Raw genomic sequence first — 23,186 nt, forward strand, 5'->3', positions numbered from 1 at the left:
AAAAAACAATAATAAAAACAGTACACCACAATAAAACAAATAATCAGCAATTTGTACAAAAGACATTTTCAGAGGTGACACAATTATTTGATCATAGTATATCACCATAACTTTTTCTAATCTTCAAAGATACTTCAATAAAGTTTAATGCTACCATGCATATATATTCAAATGAAAGCTGTTGAATTAAAAACAATGCCTACTACTTAGCTAACCATATAAGAAAGTATATACAATATATACAACATCCTATAAAAGAACATTAAAAAATATGCCCAGGGCCACATCACTTATGGTAAAATAATGGCGTGATTTCATTCCTTAAAACAGTTAAGGCAATTGATAATTCTCCAATAATGAAAATATACTTTATAAAAAAAAATTTTAAGCATGTATATTTAGCCTGATCAGGACAGAGTCATTATAAAACAGTGTGATAAATGAATGTATACTCCAGATTACATAAGAACTTAAACGCATCTTGATTAAAAAAATAATTTCTGGGTTAGAAATGAGGAGCATAACAGATTTTTCCTAATATCATTATGTAGCCCACAAAATAACATTAGATAGACAGTGGATTTTTAAGCCTGGCCATCTTTCTTGGGGCATGCTACCAACTGGTGCAAAATGTGCAATCGCATTCATGTGAGATAAAATCTCTGCTGGATATTAGTTACCGTAGTTATATACATGGGGAATTCGAGATGTTTCTGACATGACAGGTATCTAACTATGGAGGAGTTATGATTTTCTCTCATCTCTCTTGCACTTCTTCTATAGGTATTACATATTGTTTTAATCTCCTTTTTACTAAATTGCAAAATACTGGCTGGATTTCTTACTGGTGATTGTTCGCGCTTTTTCAAATGTGGATTCTTAATATTACTGGTGTACCCTTAGTGATTTAATTAACAACCTATTTATGTAAGCTAGCCATGGCATCTTGTAATAGTGCTCAAGATGTAGAGAGTCAGAGAAAACTTATTTAGAATCTTTTGAACCTGTTTTTTTCCAAATATTGTGCCAGCAGATAATAGAGTTCAGATCAATCAAGTCTTTGATATACCGCATGTCCAGCTCGCTGTGGATAATAAAAGATGAAACAGTGCAGGGTACTGCCAAGACCCGACAGAAAAACGGATTTTCCTCTGATTGTAATGGTAGGTTATTGGCCAAACCCCACACAGCTGCCCCATATATAGCAGAGGGTATGCATTTACTCCTATATTATTTTGACAATTTTGAATTTGCTTGTTACCTATTTTGCTAGAAAATCTGAGCAGGGCCTCCACAGTCCTGGCTATTTTCATTTTTGCTTTTCTAATTTGAGGACCCTGTGTGCCTGCATGTTTGAAGACTATACCGAGATAAGAAAAGGTCTGCACTTCAACCAATCTATAGTCATTCATAAAATGTGTTTTCTTTTAGGGTTTCCCTTACACACACCATGGTAAAAGTTTTGGACAGATTTAGCTTCAGATCTTTTTGCATCATGTATGCCACAAAACCTTCGATCAAGAGCTTCAGGCCATTCATTTCTCAAGATCAGGACCGTATCTTCGGCCTACAGGAGCACAAGTGTCGGACGTAAACCCAGCCTAAGAACATCTGCTTCTAATTGTTGTAATGCCTTGTCCACCCCATCAATGTATAGTAAAAATAAAAGGGGTGCGAGAACGCAACCCAGTCTTATGCTTCTTGTGGCCTTGCAGCTAGAGGTACATTCTCCTCCCATTCCATATCTTACTTGTGTTGTAAGCTTTGCATATATCAGAGATAGGTGTGAAATTATATCACCCGGGGCACCCTGCTCCGTTAGTGTCTACCATAACATTCCATGGGTTATTAAATCAAAGGTGCTTCTCAGATCAGCAGAGCATAAGTGTATATGATCCTGCTTAACCTCAGTATATTTACTAATCAAACGATTAAGGTTAATGCATAGTTTGAAAGACCCGATATCCCTTCTGAAGCCGTATTGTATATCGGTTAGTATATGATTTTCCTGTGCCCATACCTCCAACCTATCTAAGATGATTCTGCCCATAATTTTGGCAGACAAATCAAAGAGAGGAATATTGGCTGATAGCAATTAGCTTCCCTCCTGTTACCATTTTTAAAGATGGGCACAATTATAGTCTCCAGCCAGGTAAGCAGGATTATCCCTTGTGCTACCGCATTGTAGACCTGAGTTAGCATAGGGGTCCACAATGGGATATTAGATTTGAAAATATCCACAGTGCCCCCATTGGGTCCCAGGGCCTTCCTGCTTGCAGAGTTATCTATAGCCAATTTGACGTCCTCCTATTAACTGGGTTTAGAGATACCATCATACTGTAGGGCAGTTCCTTTATCACTTTTTGGGTTAATACTACTCCCATAGTGTAAAAACCAATCAGACCATGAAACAACTGTTTCTACCCTGAGTTCTTGATTAACTTTAAAAAATGGAGAGTTAATTGTTTTCCAGAAGTAAATTGTGTCTTTAGTTTCTTCAGCGTGATATAGTCCAGCCAAAGCCTGTTCCTTTGAATTAATATATGCTTGTATTGATATCTTACTTTTTTATCTCCTCATAGCTCCTATGAACTGATTATAAAGCCTTTCTCAGCTTTTGGGTGGCTTGTGAATTAGCAGCATCAAACCAACCTGGATGTTTACTCCGGTTCCTTTTACCTGTAACCTTCAATGTGTGGGCAATAGCTGTCATTACATTCGAAAAAACAATCACAGTCACCACTGGGGCAGCCTTAGGGTCAGTACAGGCCATCATATCATTTTTCCTACAAAAATCACCCAAAATGGCCAAGGCGTAAACGCCTGACCATTTAAGGCTGACACCATTTTTCCTTGCTATCTCTATGTTAGGTGTCAACAAAGTTAGCACGCTATCAGTAAATTAAATAATTAAGTGCAGTGATAGGTGCAAATCATCACTTAAAAATATGGTATCTTTATAAAAGCAACCAATTGATTTTAAGAATTGTGTGGAAATCATCGTATGGTAGATGCTCTAGGTATCATATAGTGCTCTCAAACTAAAATCTGCACTCCGAAATCTAAAGTTTAGATTGGAAGGATAAGAGGATGGGACTACAATTCATTTCTCACAGCTGCTCTCCTCCCGTCTATGGTACTTGCAGAGAAAGATAAACACAGTAAACTATCTAGTTCTCTAAGGTGCTTTATTAGCATTGCAACATAATGTGTTCCCCTAAAACTTCAAGATCAGAAAACTGGATAAATAAACAAAAAAGACAAAGCTGTGTGGAAGGCAAGCACTTTTTGTGGAAACACACAATTTTTGCCCAATCAAAACATGTACTCGTGGCTCCCAATATGTGGGTGGTAGGACAAAGCCCCTCTCTTGCTGATGCTCACATAATAGTTTGGCGACAACTGTGCTGTCAAGCAAGACTGTTAAAAGAATGTGTTAAACTAAACATAGATATAGAGAGGCAGTATTTGGGCAGAATTTGCAGTTGTGCTTTACTTATAACTTTATAAGTATGTAGAACATGTTTTCAAATCTCTAAGAAATAGTGCTTATGCTTGTTTTTTTTCTCTTTTCCATTCTAGGCAACTCTTGAAGAGTTATTTCCTGAACTTGTTGAAAAAGAATGCGTTGACTGTCAAAAATATATTCTTCCTGATCCCACTCCTCATGAAATGGCCGACATGATAGATGAAGCAAGGTTACGTATGCTTAAAGCACAAGTGGTTGGTTCCATTATTTATTTCTTATTTAATGTTTTGGTTTATGATAAAAATTATGGGTCAAATTTATGAAAGATTTTACATTGCCCTGCACCATGCAAGGGGATGCAGGGTGACGCAAAACCTAATAGGAGATTTACCAAATCATGCGAGGCCACCTTGAGTGGGCCGGTGTGGCTTGATAAATCTAGAGCAATGCTGGGCAGCGCAAATCACTGCCCTGTGCGCCTCTGCGGTAGGAAGCTGTGCCATGGGTGTTCCCACACATCCACCCATACATTTTGACTCACTCCCAGATTTACTAACACTGGTAGACATGGAAATGAGTCAGAATTTTACTCCTCCCCACCAGAGGTGCTCCTTGCTGTTTCCTCTTTCTAAGTGTATTGCATTGTACTGCACATGTAGGAAGAGGAAAATGCCTCTGAGGACATAAAAGCAATCCTCCCTACAATGCAGGCACCCTTTCATCATGCTGTAAAGACACCTGCTTAGGGACTAGGCAGCCATTTCTTCGCTAGCACAGACAGAGAGAAGGAATGCGCTGTAATGTTAAATACGGCACATTACTGCCCTTTCACGCAGCACCGCATGGTGGCTTGCTGCGTTGCGTGAATATTTGCTAAATATCCCCACAATGTTTAAACAATAACTAACATTTACATGAGACATAATGAACTAGTAACTAATCTAATGCTAAGATGTGTCTAACAATGAATGCTTGCTGTTAGATTGAAAGACTTCCTATACTATTCCTATGTGGAACTTTGAAGGGGAAATGATCTGTCCAAAAATTAGATAAGGTCAGTTGCAGTGTAGAAGGAAGTGACCCGATTAAGGCCACCCGGGCCACTCAAGACCTCCTCTAGCCTTCCAAGAATGAAGAGTCGATGATGCAGTAGAGAATACAAGCAAACTAGTTTATTCACAAAGTACACTGCAGTAGAGTCCAATGAGACCAGCCTCCTATGTTGGCTGATGAGAGACTGGCATATACAAGCATAAAGTTACATTATGTATGTTGCGAAGTCCACAAAGATCCGCCTACCATGGAAAAACACTGGTAGGTGTCGTAATACAATGGGGGTACAGAACATACGTCTCGATGCTGCAGCCATGTACAAGCTATCTACATTTCAAGGTTGTCTGACCTATCCTCCCCTCTAGACAGGTGAGAGAAGGCCTTGATCTAAGAGGAAAGGCATGTGTGTACAAGCTAACATGGGCATTGAAGAAACAAAACTTACCAAGAACCATTTCTCAATATCAAGAAACAGTCTGTCCTACTTATTCATTTAAAAAAACGCAATTAAGTCATTACATAGATATGTCACTCCAGGTATGCCATGTGCTTAAATCAAAAGAGTGTAAATAAGTTGTTTAAACAAACATTTTATTTTCGTTTTACTGTTATTCAAAAATTATAGATCAATGTTTGCATCTTATCTTGACCTCATAAAATGTATAGAATGACACTGGCCCAAAATCAGGGCAATTCCCATGGTCTGCCTTTCAACCTAATCATTCATACAAACTCACATTCAAATAAATCCATTCAAACTGTGAACACACACTATCAAACGTTATGTCCAGTTATGACTTACAGTGCCTATACAAGGACAACATAGAACAAGTTTTTTTCCTTTTGGCCAATTGGGTTGCTGATGTACAGTCCAATGCTAACGAGAATTTACATCAAAGATTGTGACGTGATTTAGTATAAACAAATTAAAGAAATTAATCAAATCAGCAAAACAATTTTTTTACATAAATTAAACAGTTGGATGCATGTATAGGGAACAAATCAAGTTCAATCAAACATGCCGACGCGCGTTTCGGTGTAACCACCCCTTTTACAGGGGTATCACCTTCTTCAAGGTGTGAAGGTAAATTCGTATCAAGAGTCCATGGGGCCTAGCAAAGAATGGAAAACCAAGCAAGTTACGTTTGTTGACGCAGAAGATCAAAGCCGGGCAATTAAATTGATGAATAAGTCTTGACAGTAAAGATGAATGAAAAATGCCAAGAAATAGGCTTTAAAGATTACAATGAGTGGGTTCGTATTGGTGTACCCAACCACTAGGTGGAGTCATACACGTGGGAAGAGCGAATCTCGGCTAACAAGGCAGTGAATCTGCGTTGTCGGGGCTGTTTAAAAACCAGAAATCTTAAATGAGACGTCGAAAATTCTGATAATCAATTGGGTCTGGTTTTCTTGCAACTTTAGTGGACAGACCCTGAGTTAGTAGCCAGACGATACCAGCAGAGTACCCAGATAGCAAAAATCAAGGGGGCGGCCAGGATACAGCAGTCCGCAGGATCCGTGAAGTGCTTTTCAAGAACCATTTCTCGTAAATGAGCAAAATACAGTTTCGAGAATATGCAAGTAACAGTTTTGACTGCATCAGAATATGGTGTCCTTCTAACTAAATTGGTGGCACAGATGTCAACCTAACTGGCGTAACATCTGTGTCAACTCATTACATCTTACACACAATACGTAAATATAATGTATTAGCCATATAAATGCTAACATAATATGAAGTAAAACACGAGTAAAAAGTAAAACTACGTTTAAATTCTACCGGAGACTCCTTTTAGCATTTATTAGAAATCATTTTTATTTGCGCTATTAGGTAAGGGTCTTTACAATTCTAATAACTAAGAGGAACTTTATTGGATAAACGACAATGTGGTCGAATATTTTTACATATAGTAATAATGTTCACTGGAAAATATTACAGTATGAATCATCAGCAACACGAGTAACATCAGAAACAGAATCTGCAAGGAAAGTACTTGATCCAAAAACTCCCTCATCCAACTGCATGAGGGTGTCAAGCTCTTGTTGAAGCATTATTTTAGCATTTGTATCATGAATTGAACTTCTTTTGGGTGCAAGATAGGCAGCACAATATGAACAACATAAAATAAGACACTGTACCAGGACACTGCGGCAAATTAGAATAACAATGAAATATATCACTTTCTCTAAGATCCAACCCCAACCACCAAACAAGGACCAACTTCAATTGCCTCTCTCCATGCCCTTGACGTTCTCTAAAATGTCTAAAATATGTTGGGTAATATTTTTTTCCGTATTCGTAATGCCAACCACACACTGATCTCCTATGGCAGTGCATGCTCCACCATTCTTAGTTAGAATGAAATCAACAGCGTACCTTGTTTGTTCGGAGTATATGCACATACTTTCTGAGTGGTGATATCCCGCAAAGCAGCCACTGTCGAATTAGATAAAATCTGTAATTTACACCCAAAATACTCTCTAGCACGTTCACCTCTGGCCATAGCAGTACCACCAAATGTGATAATGGAAGAAAGGATGTACCCAAAAGTAATACCATTGCTATAATGATTAACTTCCAAATCTGTAACTCCTTCGCAGAATTCCTTAGTCAATGTTATTTTTAACCATCTTATATTTGGATTACTATGCCTGCAAGGTACTCCGAGAGGTAACACCATTCCCAAAGCTACGTCCTCTGTACCATTGTACATATTAGAATATGTGTCATTGGATAGAAAGTAGAAACAGGGGTGTGCATAGAGTGGACTTAGGTAATCCAATGGAGAATATCTAGTGCTCATTCCTTTCATACTAGGGTCATCCTTTTTTCCTAGAAGTAGGACATTTTTTTATACTACTTCTCCAGAACAGTTAAGATACAAGTAAGTGTCAGTACTATTTAATTCAGGACAACACGCAGGATCTATTCCTGCCTATTGAGTGACAGTCAGATCTTGATAATGCCATCCTTTCAGTGTGATATTCCTTTTACTCAAATATCGATCACCACAATACATTTCGGGCATACATCCCAGATATCCTGTACCTCTTGTTTTTTTTATAATATAGACAAGGTCCAGGCTATCCCAAACCAAATTCACCTCTTACCTCTACGAAGGCGGGGGGACGAACACATGTGTAATTTAACAGTGATAGGGGATAAGCTGTCCAAAAACTTGTAACAGAATCAGTAGGATAACAAGCTGTGCTGTCCCCAAAATTTTTTCGATGGGTATCCAGAAAAACATTACTGTGCATAGTGCGCTTCTGGCGATCCGAGGGAACCGCATGATACAAGACACATGAGTATGTAATCCCAGAACACTCCATTACCCATAACAGCCCCCGCCCCCCAATAAGAACAGTAACATAACTACAACCCAAAAGATCTTTTTCCTGAGCAACCATTGGAAACCAACATGCCCTGGGCATAGAGCAACAAGACCTTCGACCCTCCTTTGACAGCAGGTGACCTAAATAGGTGACATGCTGTTCATAATATTGGAATTTAGAAAGGGACACTTTATGTCCATTTTCCACCAAATGCATTAACAATTTTACCGTGGCATCCCGACAACCCTCTTCGGTGTCGGAGGCTACCAAAATGTCATCCACAGATTGCCATAATACATTACCTAGGGGGAGAGAGAGTCCAATTGACCTTTCAAAGCCTGACTATAAATACTAGGGGGCATATTCACAAGGAGCCATCGCCAAATTAACGGCACTTTATCGCAGCCAAAGTCGTGATAAATTTACCTCCGCATTCACAAGTTTGAGCTAACAGCCCACAGCACCAGTATACCTGCGATAGCAGCCGCAAAAAACATCGCCACCAAGGACCCCCAAAACTATCACTAATGAGATGCAGAGTGGGCGTTCCTATGCCAAAAGCCGCGACCACATCACTCCTCAACGTTCTCAATGACCAGACAGATCAGCGTTAATAACACAAAACAGGCGATAAGGCGTGTTAGCAGGAGGAAATCTGCTCTGACCTGGTGTTAAGTCGGATGGCAGCCAGCACCACAAAAGGGAGACTAGCCCAGGGCCATATCGGAAGTGCAACAGCTGTCAAGGAGCCACCAATCATGAGGGCCAGACATCCTAGAGGGCCCACTGACACCACCCCAGGACCCCACCACACACCCGGAACACCCCCCCGGACAACCACAGACGCAGTGCAGACAAAGAAAGCGGAACCCCAGGAAGTGTACCAGCCGCCCAGATCCAACATCTGACAATGTCACCGTCTACCACAGGCTGAAAGGGACAACCACCCCACGCATCCCGACCATCATCGCCCAACAGGCCTACGGCACCAACACAGCGGACAACCAAGATCCCACCCAACACAAAGCTGCGGGCTTTGCTGCACCTGTTGGCCCCTGGCACCCCCCAACCAACACCCGCCAGAGTCAGAGGAGTCTCACTGCCAGCCACATCCAAGTTCCTCACACCTGTCCTGGACATCACCATCACCCTGGTACCCCAGTCCCCATACGTCCAACACAATGCGTATGTCACGCTGCAGACCAAGCAAGGATCAGACGCCATAGCAGGATGTGTGGTAAATAAAAATTCCTTTACCGGGACTGAATTTGATACAGAAACATTATAAAATAGCTCAGTAAAATGAGAGGCAGAATCCGTGATATTAGAGTTTCGGAATGGGCTTTATTCCAATAATCGATTATAATCGGATGCTTCAAGTTCCATCACCACGGGGGTTCAGGAAGTGAAGTACATACTTTATTGACAAGAAGTAACTTTTATAGTACATACATTATAATGAAGTGAATACAGTAGGCGTAACAATTGATAAGGACATTGACGTTTGGTCTGCGTAACCGAAAATGGGTGTAATAATGAGTAAAAAGGAACATGATTGGTTATGATGTCATACATAGGTGGATCTATAAGATAATACTTGGCCTAAATGCGCGCGCAGCAGTATGACGTGTAATTGACGTGTAACTAGGGGGTGAAGGGGACTTGACATTTAGCTCTACATGTGGAGACAAGAAGTCTGGGGGGTCAAGTCAACCTAATCCCAAATCATATCTAACATCCTATGTTTAAAGAACTATGTTATCCATAAAAGAGGGACTCTCGGACAGAATCTATTCTATACTGACTGTGCGTGCGTGTACAAGCGTCTAAGTGTCTACACTGAATGCGAGGGGGTAGGAATATTCCATGGTAACAGGGCTATGAATTACTTGCATGAGGACAGAGAAGATGGGCCTTTTTGCTTGGTAACTGGAAGAATGTTTACTTAAACTACTAGGCAGGAATGCATCGGCTGAGGGGGAAGCAGATAATTCGAAGGTGAAATACAGTTCTTGGCAGAGAGTAGGCTGATGTCAGGCTTCGTGAGCCGCGCAGAGAATGAGACAAAGTCCATGGTCACAGATGCAGGCTCGGACTGGAGCTTTCAGAGGCAGAAGGCAAGAGGAGTTTTGATGACAGGATCAGGGCCTACTTGCCTGGACTGTAAAGTGGCATAAGTGAACCATATAAAGCCGGTGGCCTTTCATATTTAGGAATGGAATATCCGGCCTATTCATGGCGGATCTGTCAAAGGACATGTTGACGGTGGACACACATGTATTTGCGTCTTCATAACTGGAACTGGAGGGAACATACATGTACTTGTGACATGCACATGGAACCGTTGGGGTCCAAGATAGGGGACATAACTGACCAGAAAAATCCATATTTCCACATTCCCTCCTTGTCCCCTACTTGCCCTTCAAGAGATATCAATCTTCATCAATCCAGTGATCTGTTCATATAGCATCATTTGTTCTTCTTTCTTCTTCCGGGATCTTGAATGAAAATCTTGATGTGGAATGCACGATGTGGCACACAGACCACAAATCGCTGGTCCACATTGTAGACATAGACAGCAACTGAATAGTATAAGAAGGCCAATACCTAGGAAGGATAAAACTCTCCATCCCCAGGCTGATACCGCATTCCAAAACCAACTGGACCAAGTCCAAGTGCCTGGGTTCTGGTGTATCTGGCTTACAATCTTATGAAGGCGAGTGATGGCTTTATATACAGATGGCGAATTTTCTGGTATGAATACGCAGCAGCTTGATCCGATGACCCTACAGGCTCCGCCCCTATCAGCCAAGATGACGTCAAGGACAAGACGATTTTGAAGCACAACAATCCGCATAGCAGACTGCTCTTCCGTTAAATTGCCTAAGGCGGAAATAGTCTCATTCACTACTGCTTCAAGGGTTCTAGTTAATCTACGTATCAGCTTACTATTAGTAACAGTACCTATATAGGGAAAGATGCCTTTATTAAAATCTACATACTTGTCCCATGCCGTCTCAGTGTAATCGACAATGGGGAGATCTCTCCGTTCTCTGTTGTGTACTAAATGAATATTTCTGTAATAATCAGGAGGAGCTAGGAAAACAGGTGGCAAAAGGAATGCAATGTAGCAGGTACCATCCCAATCTAGAGGTAGACGCATATATGCAGTCTGACCACATATAAAGTAGGAGTGGCGAGAAGCTCTAAATGAAGATTTTCCTTGATCACTGAATTCTACTATAGTAGTGCATTTACTATGGCCCATATGTATGGAACCAACCTTTCTTACACATAATTCACCCCTCGCTGGGAATACTGACATGGTGGGTAAGACTAGTTCAATTTCAGATACGACATTTAGAATCATGAGATTAGGTGTAAAATTACCTAATCCATATACTTCATTTTCTAGATCAGTTCCTGTTCTTTTGGGGCGACCCTCCTTGTCAGGGTAACAGACCTTGAGTAAAGCTAGGTTCAGATTTCCCCATACCCAATGATCTTGGTAAACTGCTGTGTCTGAGTCTATGGAATTAATTAAGCTAAACCATGCTCCACAGGAGCCATTATGTGTAAATGGATGTGGAAAGAAAGGCAGGACTCCTTCATAATTCTGATAGGGAGGGAGTCGGCCACACACCCAACAATTGGTGGCATTACTAGTCTGATGGGAATGATGTAACATACTAATGAAAGTGTTATTGCGCAGCGCAAGTCTATAAGACAATTCATGCGGAGGTAAGTCACTAAAAGAATGTTCAGCAGCAACATTATAAACATGTCTAGAAATAGGGTAATATATGTGCAACAACATACTTGTAATAATTATTAAAAGACTCAATAAAAACAAAATTAATAATGTCACTATGCAGTGGCTACGCAGTGATTTACAATACGCCTGTCGTTTCAACATTTTTCGGGTATTTTCTCTACTCAGGTCCAAGGGATACATGTCAGAGACAATTCAACCGCTTCACCTTGGAGAGGACTTAAACAATCAAATTGCTCGACTTGGTGGGCCTAAGCTTTAGTTTGTAATTTTCAGATTTGTTCGGTTCAACAAAAGGGAGTTTTGTATCAATCTGTGAGGGAGTGCAGGGCACAATGTCTGTATCCGAAGATAGTCCATGAAATTTCTTGATGTGGCTTGAATGAATCCAGCCCTTGCGGCCCTCGATCTTCACGGCTGTTCTTGTGGTCAACAGGACCAACTTGGGTGCTTTCCACCTGGGCTCCAGCTGAGTCTTTCGGTCGAAATTCCTCACAAAGACAAGATTACCCGGAACAACGTCATGGGGTTTCACCTCAGTGTTGTCAGGAAAAGCTGCAGCTACCTGTGAACGAGAAGATTGTAGTGCAGACATCAAGGAAGCCAAGTAATCTGTCAGCATATTACAGTCAACATCAGTTATTTTGCGTGGTATAGGCGTCCCCCACATATTTGGTGGTCTGCCGAAGATCACCTCATACGGGGATAGCCCTGTTCGAGAGTGTGCTACCATTCTCATGTAAAAGAGTGCAACTGGTAACGCTACTACCCAGTCGACACCTTTCTCTCTGCATATTTTGGACATTCTAATTTTCAGTATCTGGTTATGTCTTTCTACGAGACCTGCTGCCTCGGGATGTCGGACACAGTGGAATTTCCACTGATATCCTAACAGAAGTGAAACGTGTTTCATTAATTCGGATGAGAACGGCTGGCCGTTATCTGAATGAACAACACGTGGTAAACCGTATCGTGGGAAGAATTCTCGAACCAACTGTTTGGCAGTAGTCGGGGCAGTGTAATCTGAAACCGGGTATGCCTCCGTCCAACGGGACAGAGCGCAAACAACTACGAGAACATATTTGAATCCTCTGCATCGTTCCATCTGGATATAATCCATCTGGAGGACTTCAAAAGGATGATTAGGAGTATGAAATCCACCCTGTTCTACGGGAACGCTTTTACCTGGGTTAAACTGACAACAGATCATACAGGTACGGACCTTTTGTTTTGCTGCTGCTCGTAAATGTTTATTGAACCAAATGTGTTGAATGCTGTCTAGCATAGCTTTTTCTCCTAGATGTGCTGGACTATGTATAGTGTTAATTATAACTTGGACCATTGAATCAGGAAGGAACCATACAGACTTTTCCTTCATCATCCATCCTTGGTCCGTTTGGATCCCTCCTAATTCAGTCCATTTCTTTATTTCGTCTGGTGTAGCATGTGTCTGTATGTCAATTACGTCAAGAGTAGGATCTTTAACTGTCATACAATGTGTCGGTGTTGGGACTATTGTCTTTGTCATGTCGGGGGTTTGAGTTTGAGCAGTCAGTTTAGCTGTTCTGTCGGCTAGATCATTGCCTTGGGAAATGATATCAGTAACCTTCGTATGGGCCTTACATTTCATAATTGATATTTCAGTGGGTAGATGTATTGCATCTAATAATGCATGAATGAGGGGTCCGTGCTGAATGTGGGCACCGTGGGAAGTTAAATAACCTCTCTCTCGCCACAGCACGCCGAAGTCATGTACAACTCCGAATGCATAACGTGAGTCAGTGTATATGTTGACTTTTTTATTCATGGCTTGAATACAGGCTTGTGTCAGAGCGATAAGTTCTGCGGCTTGAGCTGACAAAGTATTTATACGATTAGTTTCAATGACCTCAGTATCTGTTGTGACTGCGTAGGCTGCTACTAACTCTCCTGTACTTGTTCTCATGCATGAACCATCTACATACAAGGTCAGGTCTGGATCTGACAATGGGACATCGGTTAAGTCTTGTCTGGGTTTTGTTGTTATTGTAATAACTTCAATACAGTCATGGGCTAGTGGGTCTGTTCCGACTACTGGTAAAAGTGTGGCAGGATTCAATGTGTTACAGCGTCTGATTTCTATATGTGGCTGAAACAATGTAAGCTCGTATCCTGTAAGTCGCGCTATAGTCAAGTGTTGTGTTTGCGTTCTATTTACAAGAACCTCTACTGCGTGTGGTACTTGAACTGTCAATGGATGTCCTAACACTATGGCATCGCTTTGTCTGATTGCTAAAGCTGTCGCTGCTACTGATTTTAGGCATGCAGGCAAAGCCTGAGCTACGGGATCTAATGTACTAGAAAAATAAGCACATGGTTTGCGTGCTCCTGCTTGTTCTTGTGTGAGTACTGACAAGGCAGTACCTTCGCGTTCTGTAACAAAGAGTGTAAACTGTTTTCTGTAACATGGCGTTGCTAAAACGGGTGCTTGACATAAAGCTTTCTTTAAGCTTTCAAAAGCTTGTGTGTGTTCCTGAGTCCAAGGGAGAACAGTCGGTGTGGCTGCCTCCTGTGTTGTCAATTGAATGAGTGGTTTTGCTAGAAATGCATACTGAGGGATCCACTGTCTACAATATGAAGTGAGGCCTATGAAAGCCCGCACCTCCTTTTGTGTCTTGGGTATTGACATGTTAGCTATCAACTGAATGCGGTCGGGTATAAGCTGCCTTCCCTCCTTGTCCAGCGAGTGTCCAAGATAAACAACTCGCTGGACACAGAATTGCAGCTTAGAAGGGGACACCTTGTGCCCCTTTTCGGCTAGAAATTGTAAAACTGTCAGTGATGCTTTTTCACATTCGGGTTCGCTTCGGGCGGTGATCAGCAGATCATCGACGTATTGAAGCAGAGCAGTGTTAACTGGCATGTGGATACTGTCAAGTTCTCGTTTCAGTGCTTGGCTATAGATGCTGGGGATTTCTGTAAATCCTTGAGGTGCGCGGGAGAATTTAAAGCTACGCCCATTTAAACTAAATCCGAACAAATATTGACTTTCCGGATCTATTGGGACGCTGAAAAAGGCATTTTTGAGATCAATTACAGTAAAGAATGTGGCTTCGGAATCAATAGCTGTCAATAATGACGAGATATCTGGGACCACAGGAAATTGTGGCACAATACATTTGTTTAACTCGCGCAGATCAATAACCAATCGATATACTGGCGGAGCTGTAGGATCTGTTCGTTTAAGAATCGGAATTATCGGTGAATTACATACATTGGAGTCTGTTTCTACAACTACTCCTTGGGCAATGAGCTCGTCAATGATTTGTAGTAAAGCCGCTACAGCATCTGGTGGTAACTTGTATTGTCGCATTCGTGGTAGCACCACTCCTGCCTTTAGTGTGACTCGATATGGTGTAATATTCATGCAACCAACATCAGTAGGGCCTTGTGCCCATAGATGTGTAGGTAAAGTCTGCAGTCGGGGATCCATGTCTCTAGATACATAGTGACCTTTAAAATCACGTAAAAACAACCTTACTCCTTCCGGAGAACAACATATTATGGCTCCTAGGGCTTTCAACGTTTTTATTCCTAACAAGTTTTCTGGACATGATTTAGTAAGCAATAGATCTGTAGTTCGGGTCAGAGGTCCTATCGTAAGTGGAAGAGGCTGTGATACTTCATTAACAATAGGTTTTCCTGAAAAACCAAGGGAAATATTCTGAGAGCCTGAGAGGGGTGCCCCTGGAACTTCACTACGTTTTATAGTTGTTCGACTTGCCCCTGTATCGAGTAAAAATTTTCTATCTTGACCTAATAATTCACTATGTACATAAGGTCCTTCTTGATCTACAGGAATCTCGATAAGGGGTAAGTCAACTTCCCTCTCCAGGCTAGTTCATGCGTAACGCTGATACTCGGGATATTCATACTGTGCGGTCTGATACATTTGTCGTGTTGTTGTCTGTGTGGCAGCAACAGGCAACGGTGGTGCAGCTGGCACAAACTGTATTGGCTGTTGTGCGGCTGGCATGGCCTGGGCATGCTGCATAGCTCCTTGTTCATTCTGATCTTGTCTTAGTGGCCGTGATCTTTCTTGTGTTTTACCTATGGCGATATTATGTTTTAGCACTGGACAATCGTGTACGTAATGACCTGGCTTTTTACAATAATTGCATGTCCCTTTTACAGGTCCTGCTGAATCGGAATGTGTCATACCCTTTTTATGTCCTTCAGCTGGAACTGTCTGGGAAACTAGCATTTTCATTTTCGTGTCTCTCATGCGTCTGTGTTCATGTTCTTGTTCCTCTTTAATTCTATTGTGGTGGTACTGTAACATTTGTAACATTTGTGTTGGAGTGTTACCTTGCCAGGTACTCTCGAATTTTAATACTCTATTCTTTACTGGGGGCAGGGCATTTTCCACTAATTTTGTTACAAACAGATGCGGGTAGGATTCGCTACTTGCTCTTATGCCACTATTTATACCAAAACATTTCTCGAATCGGGCATAGTAATCGCTAGTGTCTTCATCTTGCTTCTGTTTACAGGCTGAAATTGTACCCCAATCTTCCTTTTTCGTAGTTAATAAACGTGGCAGTACCTGTACTAGTAGACCTGGTAGTGCTTTAGTTTTGTCCCCAAGCCCCGAACCTGGACCTCGGGCCCTTTCTTCTGCTTCTAATGCTGACCATTCTATCTTTTTGTCACCTACCTCCCACTCTTTTTCCTTGAGTTTCTCATAAATGCCAGCAGGCATCAACACCTTTAATATTGTCATGATGTCGGGGTAGGTATACTCTCCCATGAGTAACATGTCTTTAATTTCTCGGTGAAAACCCGCTGGGTCCTTGTCATGACTGGGTACTACTTTCTTCATTTCTAACAATTCTATTTTCGATATAGGCGTATATACAAATACACGTTTAAACTGATTGTCCTCGCCTTTTATTGGGTGTACTTCTCGTAAGGGATTCTGTCTATCCAGGTGATACGTCGTTCTTTCCTTGACAGGCAATGAGACATGCTCTGAGCATACAAAAAGAATATACTGTTTTCTAGATACTAGAATTTCTTTAATTAATTTGGTACCTGGACCTCTCCATTTATTCATAAGCAATTCAGTCAATATGTCAGGTAAGGGACCAGGGTCCGAATGCTGACTCTGATATAGTATAATGAGTTGTTGAATCATATAAATCCCAGCTAACCTCTGCTCATCTGGGGTGAGATTCAAAAATGTGCGTACTACTGTCTCATCACTATATTTTCCGGGACTGTCCACCCAATGAACAGCTGCCCTCGCTAAATCTTGTTCATCCATAGAATCGAGAAAATGATAACCCCTTCGTTCTCGGAGTAGTTTGTCGGCGGTTTGGAACGAATGCTCGTTAGACCTTATGTTAATTATAGGTATTTGGAAATTCCTGTCATTATCTGGACATATTGGACGTATTGAGTCAGTATGACATCTAGTCTGATCCCTATTACAAGATCTTCCTCTACCTACATAGGCTATGGTGTCCGACTGTCCTGCGGGCAGTCCTGACCCTTCTTCCTCGCTTTGTTCGAACTCGTCTGTCTCTAATCTCTCCTCGTGTAGGCGTTCTATTTCTTTACGGATCTTTCGGCACATGGCTATTATACAATTTTGCTTATCGTGTCTCCCTTCTGATATATTCTGGCTCCATTTTGTAAGAATTTTCATTGCTTCCGGATCTACCCCCGGTCGGTCTTGATTTCTGATCACACAGTTTATGAGGAAACGCAACAGTTCCCCCTGTATCTCTACTTTCTGGTATTCCATAGCTCTGTTAATACATTCTGGATCTCGCCCTGTTTGAACAAAATGATATATTTTATCTAGATACGCAGTCATTCCTGGTAGCTTCGCTAAATACCCTGCGGCTCGTCTGATACGTAATGATGCCAGGATCATTTCGTCCTCTTTACCGAGCACCGGGTCATATCTACAATCTATAAGAAGTTCCTTAAGCGTACGATCACTTACGAATTTGGGTGTACGTGAATGCGCTGACTCTTGGAAAATAAGTTTATTTATTCTAGGTGGCGTAGAAAAAATATTGGTAGCACCTCCCGTGGCCCCGTCTGGGGCGTCGGGTGTGAAAGGATTCGTCGAACGTGACACAGCAACTATAGGCGTGGACTCAGCTATAGAAGTACCTGTAGGAACAGATGCAGAAACAGATGTGCTTGCCGGAACTTGTGACTCGATTTGTTGCTGTAGGGATACGGGTGCTGGATCTTGGCGTTGGACCTCCCTGGTATGCGGTCTACGTGGGACGGAATTAGCATACTCGGGAGCTGCGTCATCTAAATATGAGGAAAGAAAAACATCTTCTGCGGTTCTAGGATGCCCCTTAGGATGTACCTTGATTGGGAATAATGGGGGTGGCAAGTCTTTCGGTATTTCTGGAGTAGCCTTAGGTAATCCTTCGGCCAGAAGGGGATACATACCATTCATAAGGGCATTTCTTTGTCTGTCTACTTGTTCTGATTTCACTCGGATACCTTCCTCAATTAATAGATTTTCTTGAATTTTGTTTGAACTCTCTTTACTCTTCTCTTCCTGTCTACGTGCTTTTTCTGTACGTCTATGAGATTCTTTACGCCATAACTCAACGGCGTCTTTCTGTGACTGTCTGACTTTCCTTTTCCATAACTCTTCCTCGACTTTCATGATGCACTCTGCATCCCAGGTTCCCGCTGCGGGCCATCTCTGACTTTCTGGTAATCCCTTGGTGTAGTCTACCCATAAATCAAGAAATAATATAGCGTCTAAGCCATGTTTGTGATACATAAAGTGCCCTGGAGTGTCCCTAGGAGGAATAGGGACGGCTTCTTCAAGAACCCCTTTTCTGGTAGTGATCTGTCTTAATTTCGAAAAGAGCGGCATATTGAGAACTGACCTTATACTTGATTTTGACCTGATACTTGAATTTGAACAGACTTAATACAATAAACACGATAATGAACAGTCATTCATACCACGATATACAGAACATACTTAAACACTTTAAACATTAAACATTAAACCTTTAACTGAAACAACAATGATGATCGTCTGCATAACTAATCACCAAGCTTAATTCTTGACAATAACTAGATACTTCGGAATACTTGATATACTGCTAAACAGTACAGATACACTGCTAAAACAGTGCAGACCGGATTTGTGTACCCAAACCCGTCTTGACCGGCACAACCTATGTGCACGTCAGAAATGCCTCCCCAGTAATGGTACTCACCGGGTAGCTTCGGAAACGGAAGGCCTCGGTAACTTGAACTTGAACCGGACTGGACTCGACTCGCCTCGTCGGAAACTGGGCTTGACTTCGAACTGGTGGGTCTCTGTGTACCTCGGATCTTGCTCTCTCAGCTAGGCTCTGGTCGGGATACTTCGCACTTCTCACCGCCTCGTCTGGGTGTTGATCGCAGTCTCAGTCGCCCCCGCTTGACCGGAGGGAGATACAGGAAATCCTGTTGGTACGCGTTTATTGTCCGTCCAGCTGTGGCAGGAGACCGGGCCTGCTACTCACCGCCGGCGCGTGAGATGAGAAAGTGTCCCTGTTCGGGCGCCATCATGTGGTAAATAAAAATTCCTTTACCGGGACTGAATTTGATACAGAAACATTATAAAATAGCTCAGTAAAATGAGAGGCAGAATCCGTGATATTAGAGTTTCGGAATGGGCTTTATTCCAATAATCGATTATAATCGGATGCTTCAAGTTCCATCACCACGGGGGTTCAGGAAGTGAAGTACATACTTTATTGACAAGAAGTAACTTTTATAGTACATACATTATAATGAAGTGAATACAGTAGGCGTAACAATTGATAAGGACATTGACGTTTGGTCTGCGTAACCGAAAATGGGTGTAATAATGAGTAAAAAGGAACATGATTGGTTATGATGTCATACATAGGTGGATCTATAAGATAATACTTGGCCTAAATGCGCGCGCAGCAGTATGACGTGTAATTGACGTGTAACTAGGGGGTGAAGGGGACTTGACATTTAGCTCTACATGTGGAGACAAGAAGTCTGGGGGGTCAAGTCAACCTAATCCCAAATCATATCTAACATCCTATGTTTAAAGAACTATGTTATCCATAAAAGAGGGACTCTCGGACAGAATCTATTCTATACTGACTGTGCGTGCGTGTACAAGCGTCTAAGTGTCTACACTGAATGCGAGGGGGTAGGAATATTCCATGGTAACAGGGCTATGAATTACTTGCATGAGGACAGAGAAGATGGGCCTTTTTGCTTGGTAACTGGAAGAATGTTTACTTAAACTACTAGGCAGGAATGCATCGGCTGAGGGGGAAGCAGATAATTCGAAGGTGAAATACAGTTCTTGGCAGAGAGTAGGCTGATGTCAGGCTTCGTGAGCCGCGCAGAGAATGAGACAAAGTTCATGGTCACAGATGCAGGCTCGGACTGGAGCTTTCAGAGGCAGAAGGCAAGAGGAGTTTTGATGACAGGATCAGGGCCTACTTGCCTGGACTGTAAAGTGGCATAAGTGAACCATATAAAGCCGGTGGCCTTTCATATTTAGGAATGGAATATCCGGCCTATTCATGGCGGATCTGTCAAAGGACATGTTGACGGTGGACACACATGTATTTGCGTCTTCATAACTGGAACTGGAGGGAACATACATGTACTTGTGACATGCACATGGAACCGTTGGGGTCCAAGATAGGGGACATAACTGACCAGAAAAATCCATATTTCCACAGATGGATGCAGGTGTTGGAGGCAATCCATAACACATGTCCCACCTGTGCCCCCTGGTGACACAGCACAAGTCACCGCAACAGAAAGCACACGTCCCACCCAAATGTGCAGGCAACAACAGAATACTGTGGAACCTCCAACAATGTCGCCTTCAAATACACAGCCAGTGTGCATGATTCCTCCATCCTCTGACAATCCATCAGCAACCAGCTAGGGGTGGGCGGAATTTGCGAAAGCGACTTTCGCAAATTATCGTGAAAATGTTAAAAATCTCCGCAAACAAGCGGAAATATCGCGAAGAAGCGGAAGTTTTTTTCCCGCCCGTTCGCAATATTTTCTGCATGGTTGCGGGTCGCTAACTTACCCCTGCGGTTGCTCGCGGGCGCAGCGATCTTGTTTTCAGTTGTCTCGCGGTGCATGATCGCGAGAAGAAAGACGTGATCGCGCGACGCATGACGTCACTGCGGACGCGAACGGTCGCGAGACAGCGCAAATGGCTAAAACAATACAACATCTGATGGAGAACGCGACCGGATCGGGAAAACTTGTCGGCGAACGCGGGGATTCAGGTAAGGCGATCGCGCGCGCGCGAGAATATATTATTTTACAGCGCGAGCAAGAACCAAATTATCGCAAAGCTGCGGAATGCGGAAATTTTGACATTTCCGCGCTCTCCGCGGAACGCGGAAATGCCAAATTATCGCAAATTCCGCGAACGGAACGGAAATTTTTCCCAGGCCTACAACCAGCGTCCCCAGGATGGCACAAAGGGAAATGCACAACCCCTTGGCAAGTTCCACATGAACACCCCACTCACCTCAACTCCACAACCATGCAAATCACAACTCTAGTAATGCACACGTCACAACCAACATGCACAACAACATGCCCACCCACCAGACACAACAGAACAACTCACAATGGTTACCTGGCCAAGCCGTGAATATGACCCATCAACGGCATGACACCTCAGCCACACAACAGCTGAATGTGGGGAGAGGTGGCCAACAGGCATGTGCGAAGGATGCAGTAGTACCATGATTGGGAAAGTACACAATGCCAAGAGTGGTGGAGATGTGATGGACAGACCGCAGTATGCAGCACACACCCATATACATGGCGACATACACCTCTGGTGTATGGAGTGTAGTGGACAGTGGACGCAACCATGTCACCACAGCCAGAGGGGGGCCTTAAGGAAATCTTGCCTGTTACACCCCACCTAAGCGTGACTGGAGTGGGATGGCCCGGCATACGCCAGTGTAGGGGTGTAAATAAGTAGCACCTAGCCCTGGGCATGGTCCTCTTCCGGAAAGCCCAACGTCTCTGCCAGGGCGGCACCTCTCACCCCACCACGAGGCCGACGCCGTCCTCTAGAGTGGAGTTGCCTGTGAAGCTGTGCGCCTGCCAGACCACGAACCCATCAGGCCCGCCCCTGCGCAGCCAGGCCTCATTGATCACCTGCTGACACCGGCGTGTGTCAAGGAGGGCCCACCACGTTCCAGCTCAAGCTCCAGGCCCGAGTCCTGCGACCTTGGCAGCCTCCTCAGACCATCACTGCCTCCACGACACGGGCCCGCTTGAGTCCTTTTTCATTGACGTACTCTACTACCACCTCAGGCCTACTCCTCGGCCCAGTAGATCCCATGTGTGAAACTGTGTCCTGAGTCATGAATGGCAGTGACCCCAAATCAGGGCCACCGGCAACAGCACCAGACTCCCTTCGATCAGTGAGGCATAGTTCCATATGGGCTTCTTGTGACACGTGGTGCCACTGACCCTGTTCAACGCCAGCCGGCGACATGTGGTGCCTCTAACCCTGTTCAATGCCAGCCGGCGACACGTGGTGCCACTGAACCTGAACTACGCAGGCTGGTGGGCCATCCAACCTATGCCGGCTACACTCGGTGAATGGGCCGTGCTGACCGCTGCCTCAGGCCTACACCATGGTCAGGTAGGTCACACATTTGGAACTGAACATCGGTCATTCAAAAGGCAGAATACATGTCATCGCATGCACAGAGAGGCGTAAGAGGATGACGCGTTGCAGTCCGGTGGGAACAAGATCAACATTATGGATGTGTTCGAACACTACCGACAACTGCCTTTGTGTCACAAACTCTGTGCCACGCCAGCCAATGACATGTGGCTGTGGGCCACTGCTGACCGCTGCCTCTGGCCTTCACTGTGGTCCAGTAGGTCACACAGTCTTCATTTTGCAATGGCTGAGTTCGTATCAGCACACTGCCATCATCGCAGACAGCATCCCCTCTCAGCCCCGATGCCACTAAGTCTGTTCCCCGACAATCATGGACACTCTCTGGTCGAACTTTGGTGGCGTCTGAGCCTATGGACTAGGGGGCAGTTTTCATCCTCATGTAGCTGATACCTAATTGGTGGTGGCAACAAGGCTGTCACAGTCCACTCCTCCATTTGCTGCTTCCGAATAAAATCAAACCTTTCGGCGTCATGCCCTGGAGGACACCTTCCACTGTTCCCCGATACACTCCGCAACATACATCTCGGACATTGATGTTGACCCGCTTAGGTCGCATGGCCCATCTGACTGCACCGCAAGTCACCGTCCCGTACACCTGGGGCCACTAACACTGTGCTAGTCAGGTCTGGGACCCCATCTTCTGAGATATTGGATGGCCCTTGAAGCATTGGCCTTGGGGTCATCAATGCCATTTCTCTGTTGCCCTGCGCTGTACGCAGCATCTGACCCAACAGCATCCCACCAGGGCTCACACACCAAATTGAGTCCTGACCGGCCCGGACGTGGCATCACCGCAGGAGGCACAT

The 23,186-nt window shown here is 43.4% G+C and overlaps 1 protein-coding gene across 1 annotated transcript in view; it reads left to right on the top strand.

Annotated features, from left to right (window-relative positions):
* The window catches only part of LOC146860813 (sperm-specific sodium:proton exchanger-like), a 4,738,575-nt gene that overhangs the window by 2,302,432 nt on the left and 2,412,957 nt on the right, over positions 1–23,186 (top strand). Inside the window, exon 9 of the mRNA XM_085646173.1 lies at positions 3,583–3,723. Within this exon, the coding sequence (XP_085502299.1) occupies positions 3,583–3,723 (141 nt within the window). The remainder of the gene's footprint in view (positions 1–3,582; positions 3,724–23,186) is intronic.

The sequence above is a fragment of the Triturus cristatus genome, chromosome 3_1 (genome assembly GCF_964204655.1).
Source record: "Triturus cristatus chromosome 3_1, aTriCri1.1, whole genome shotgun sequence".
Classification (NCBI taxonomy): domain Eukaryota; kingdom Metazoa; phylum Chordata; class Amphibia; order Caudata; family Salamandridae; genus Triturus; species Triturus cristatus.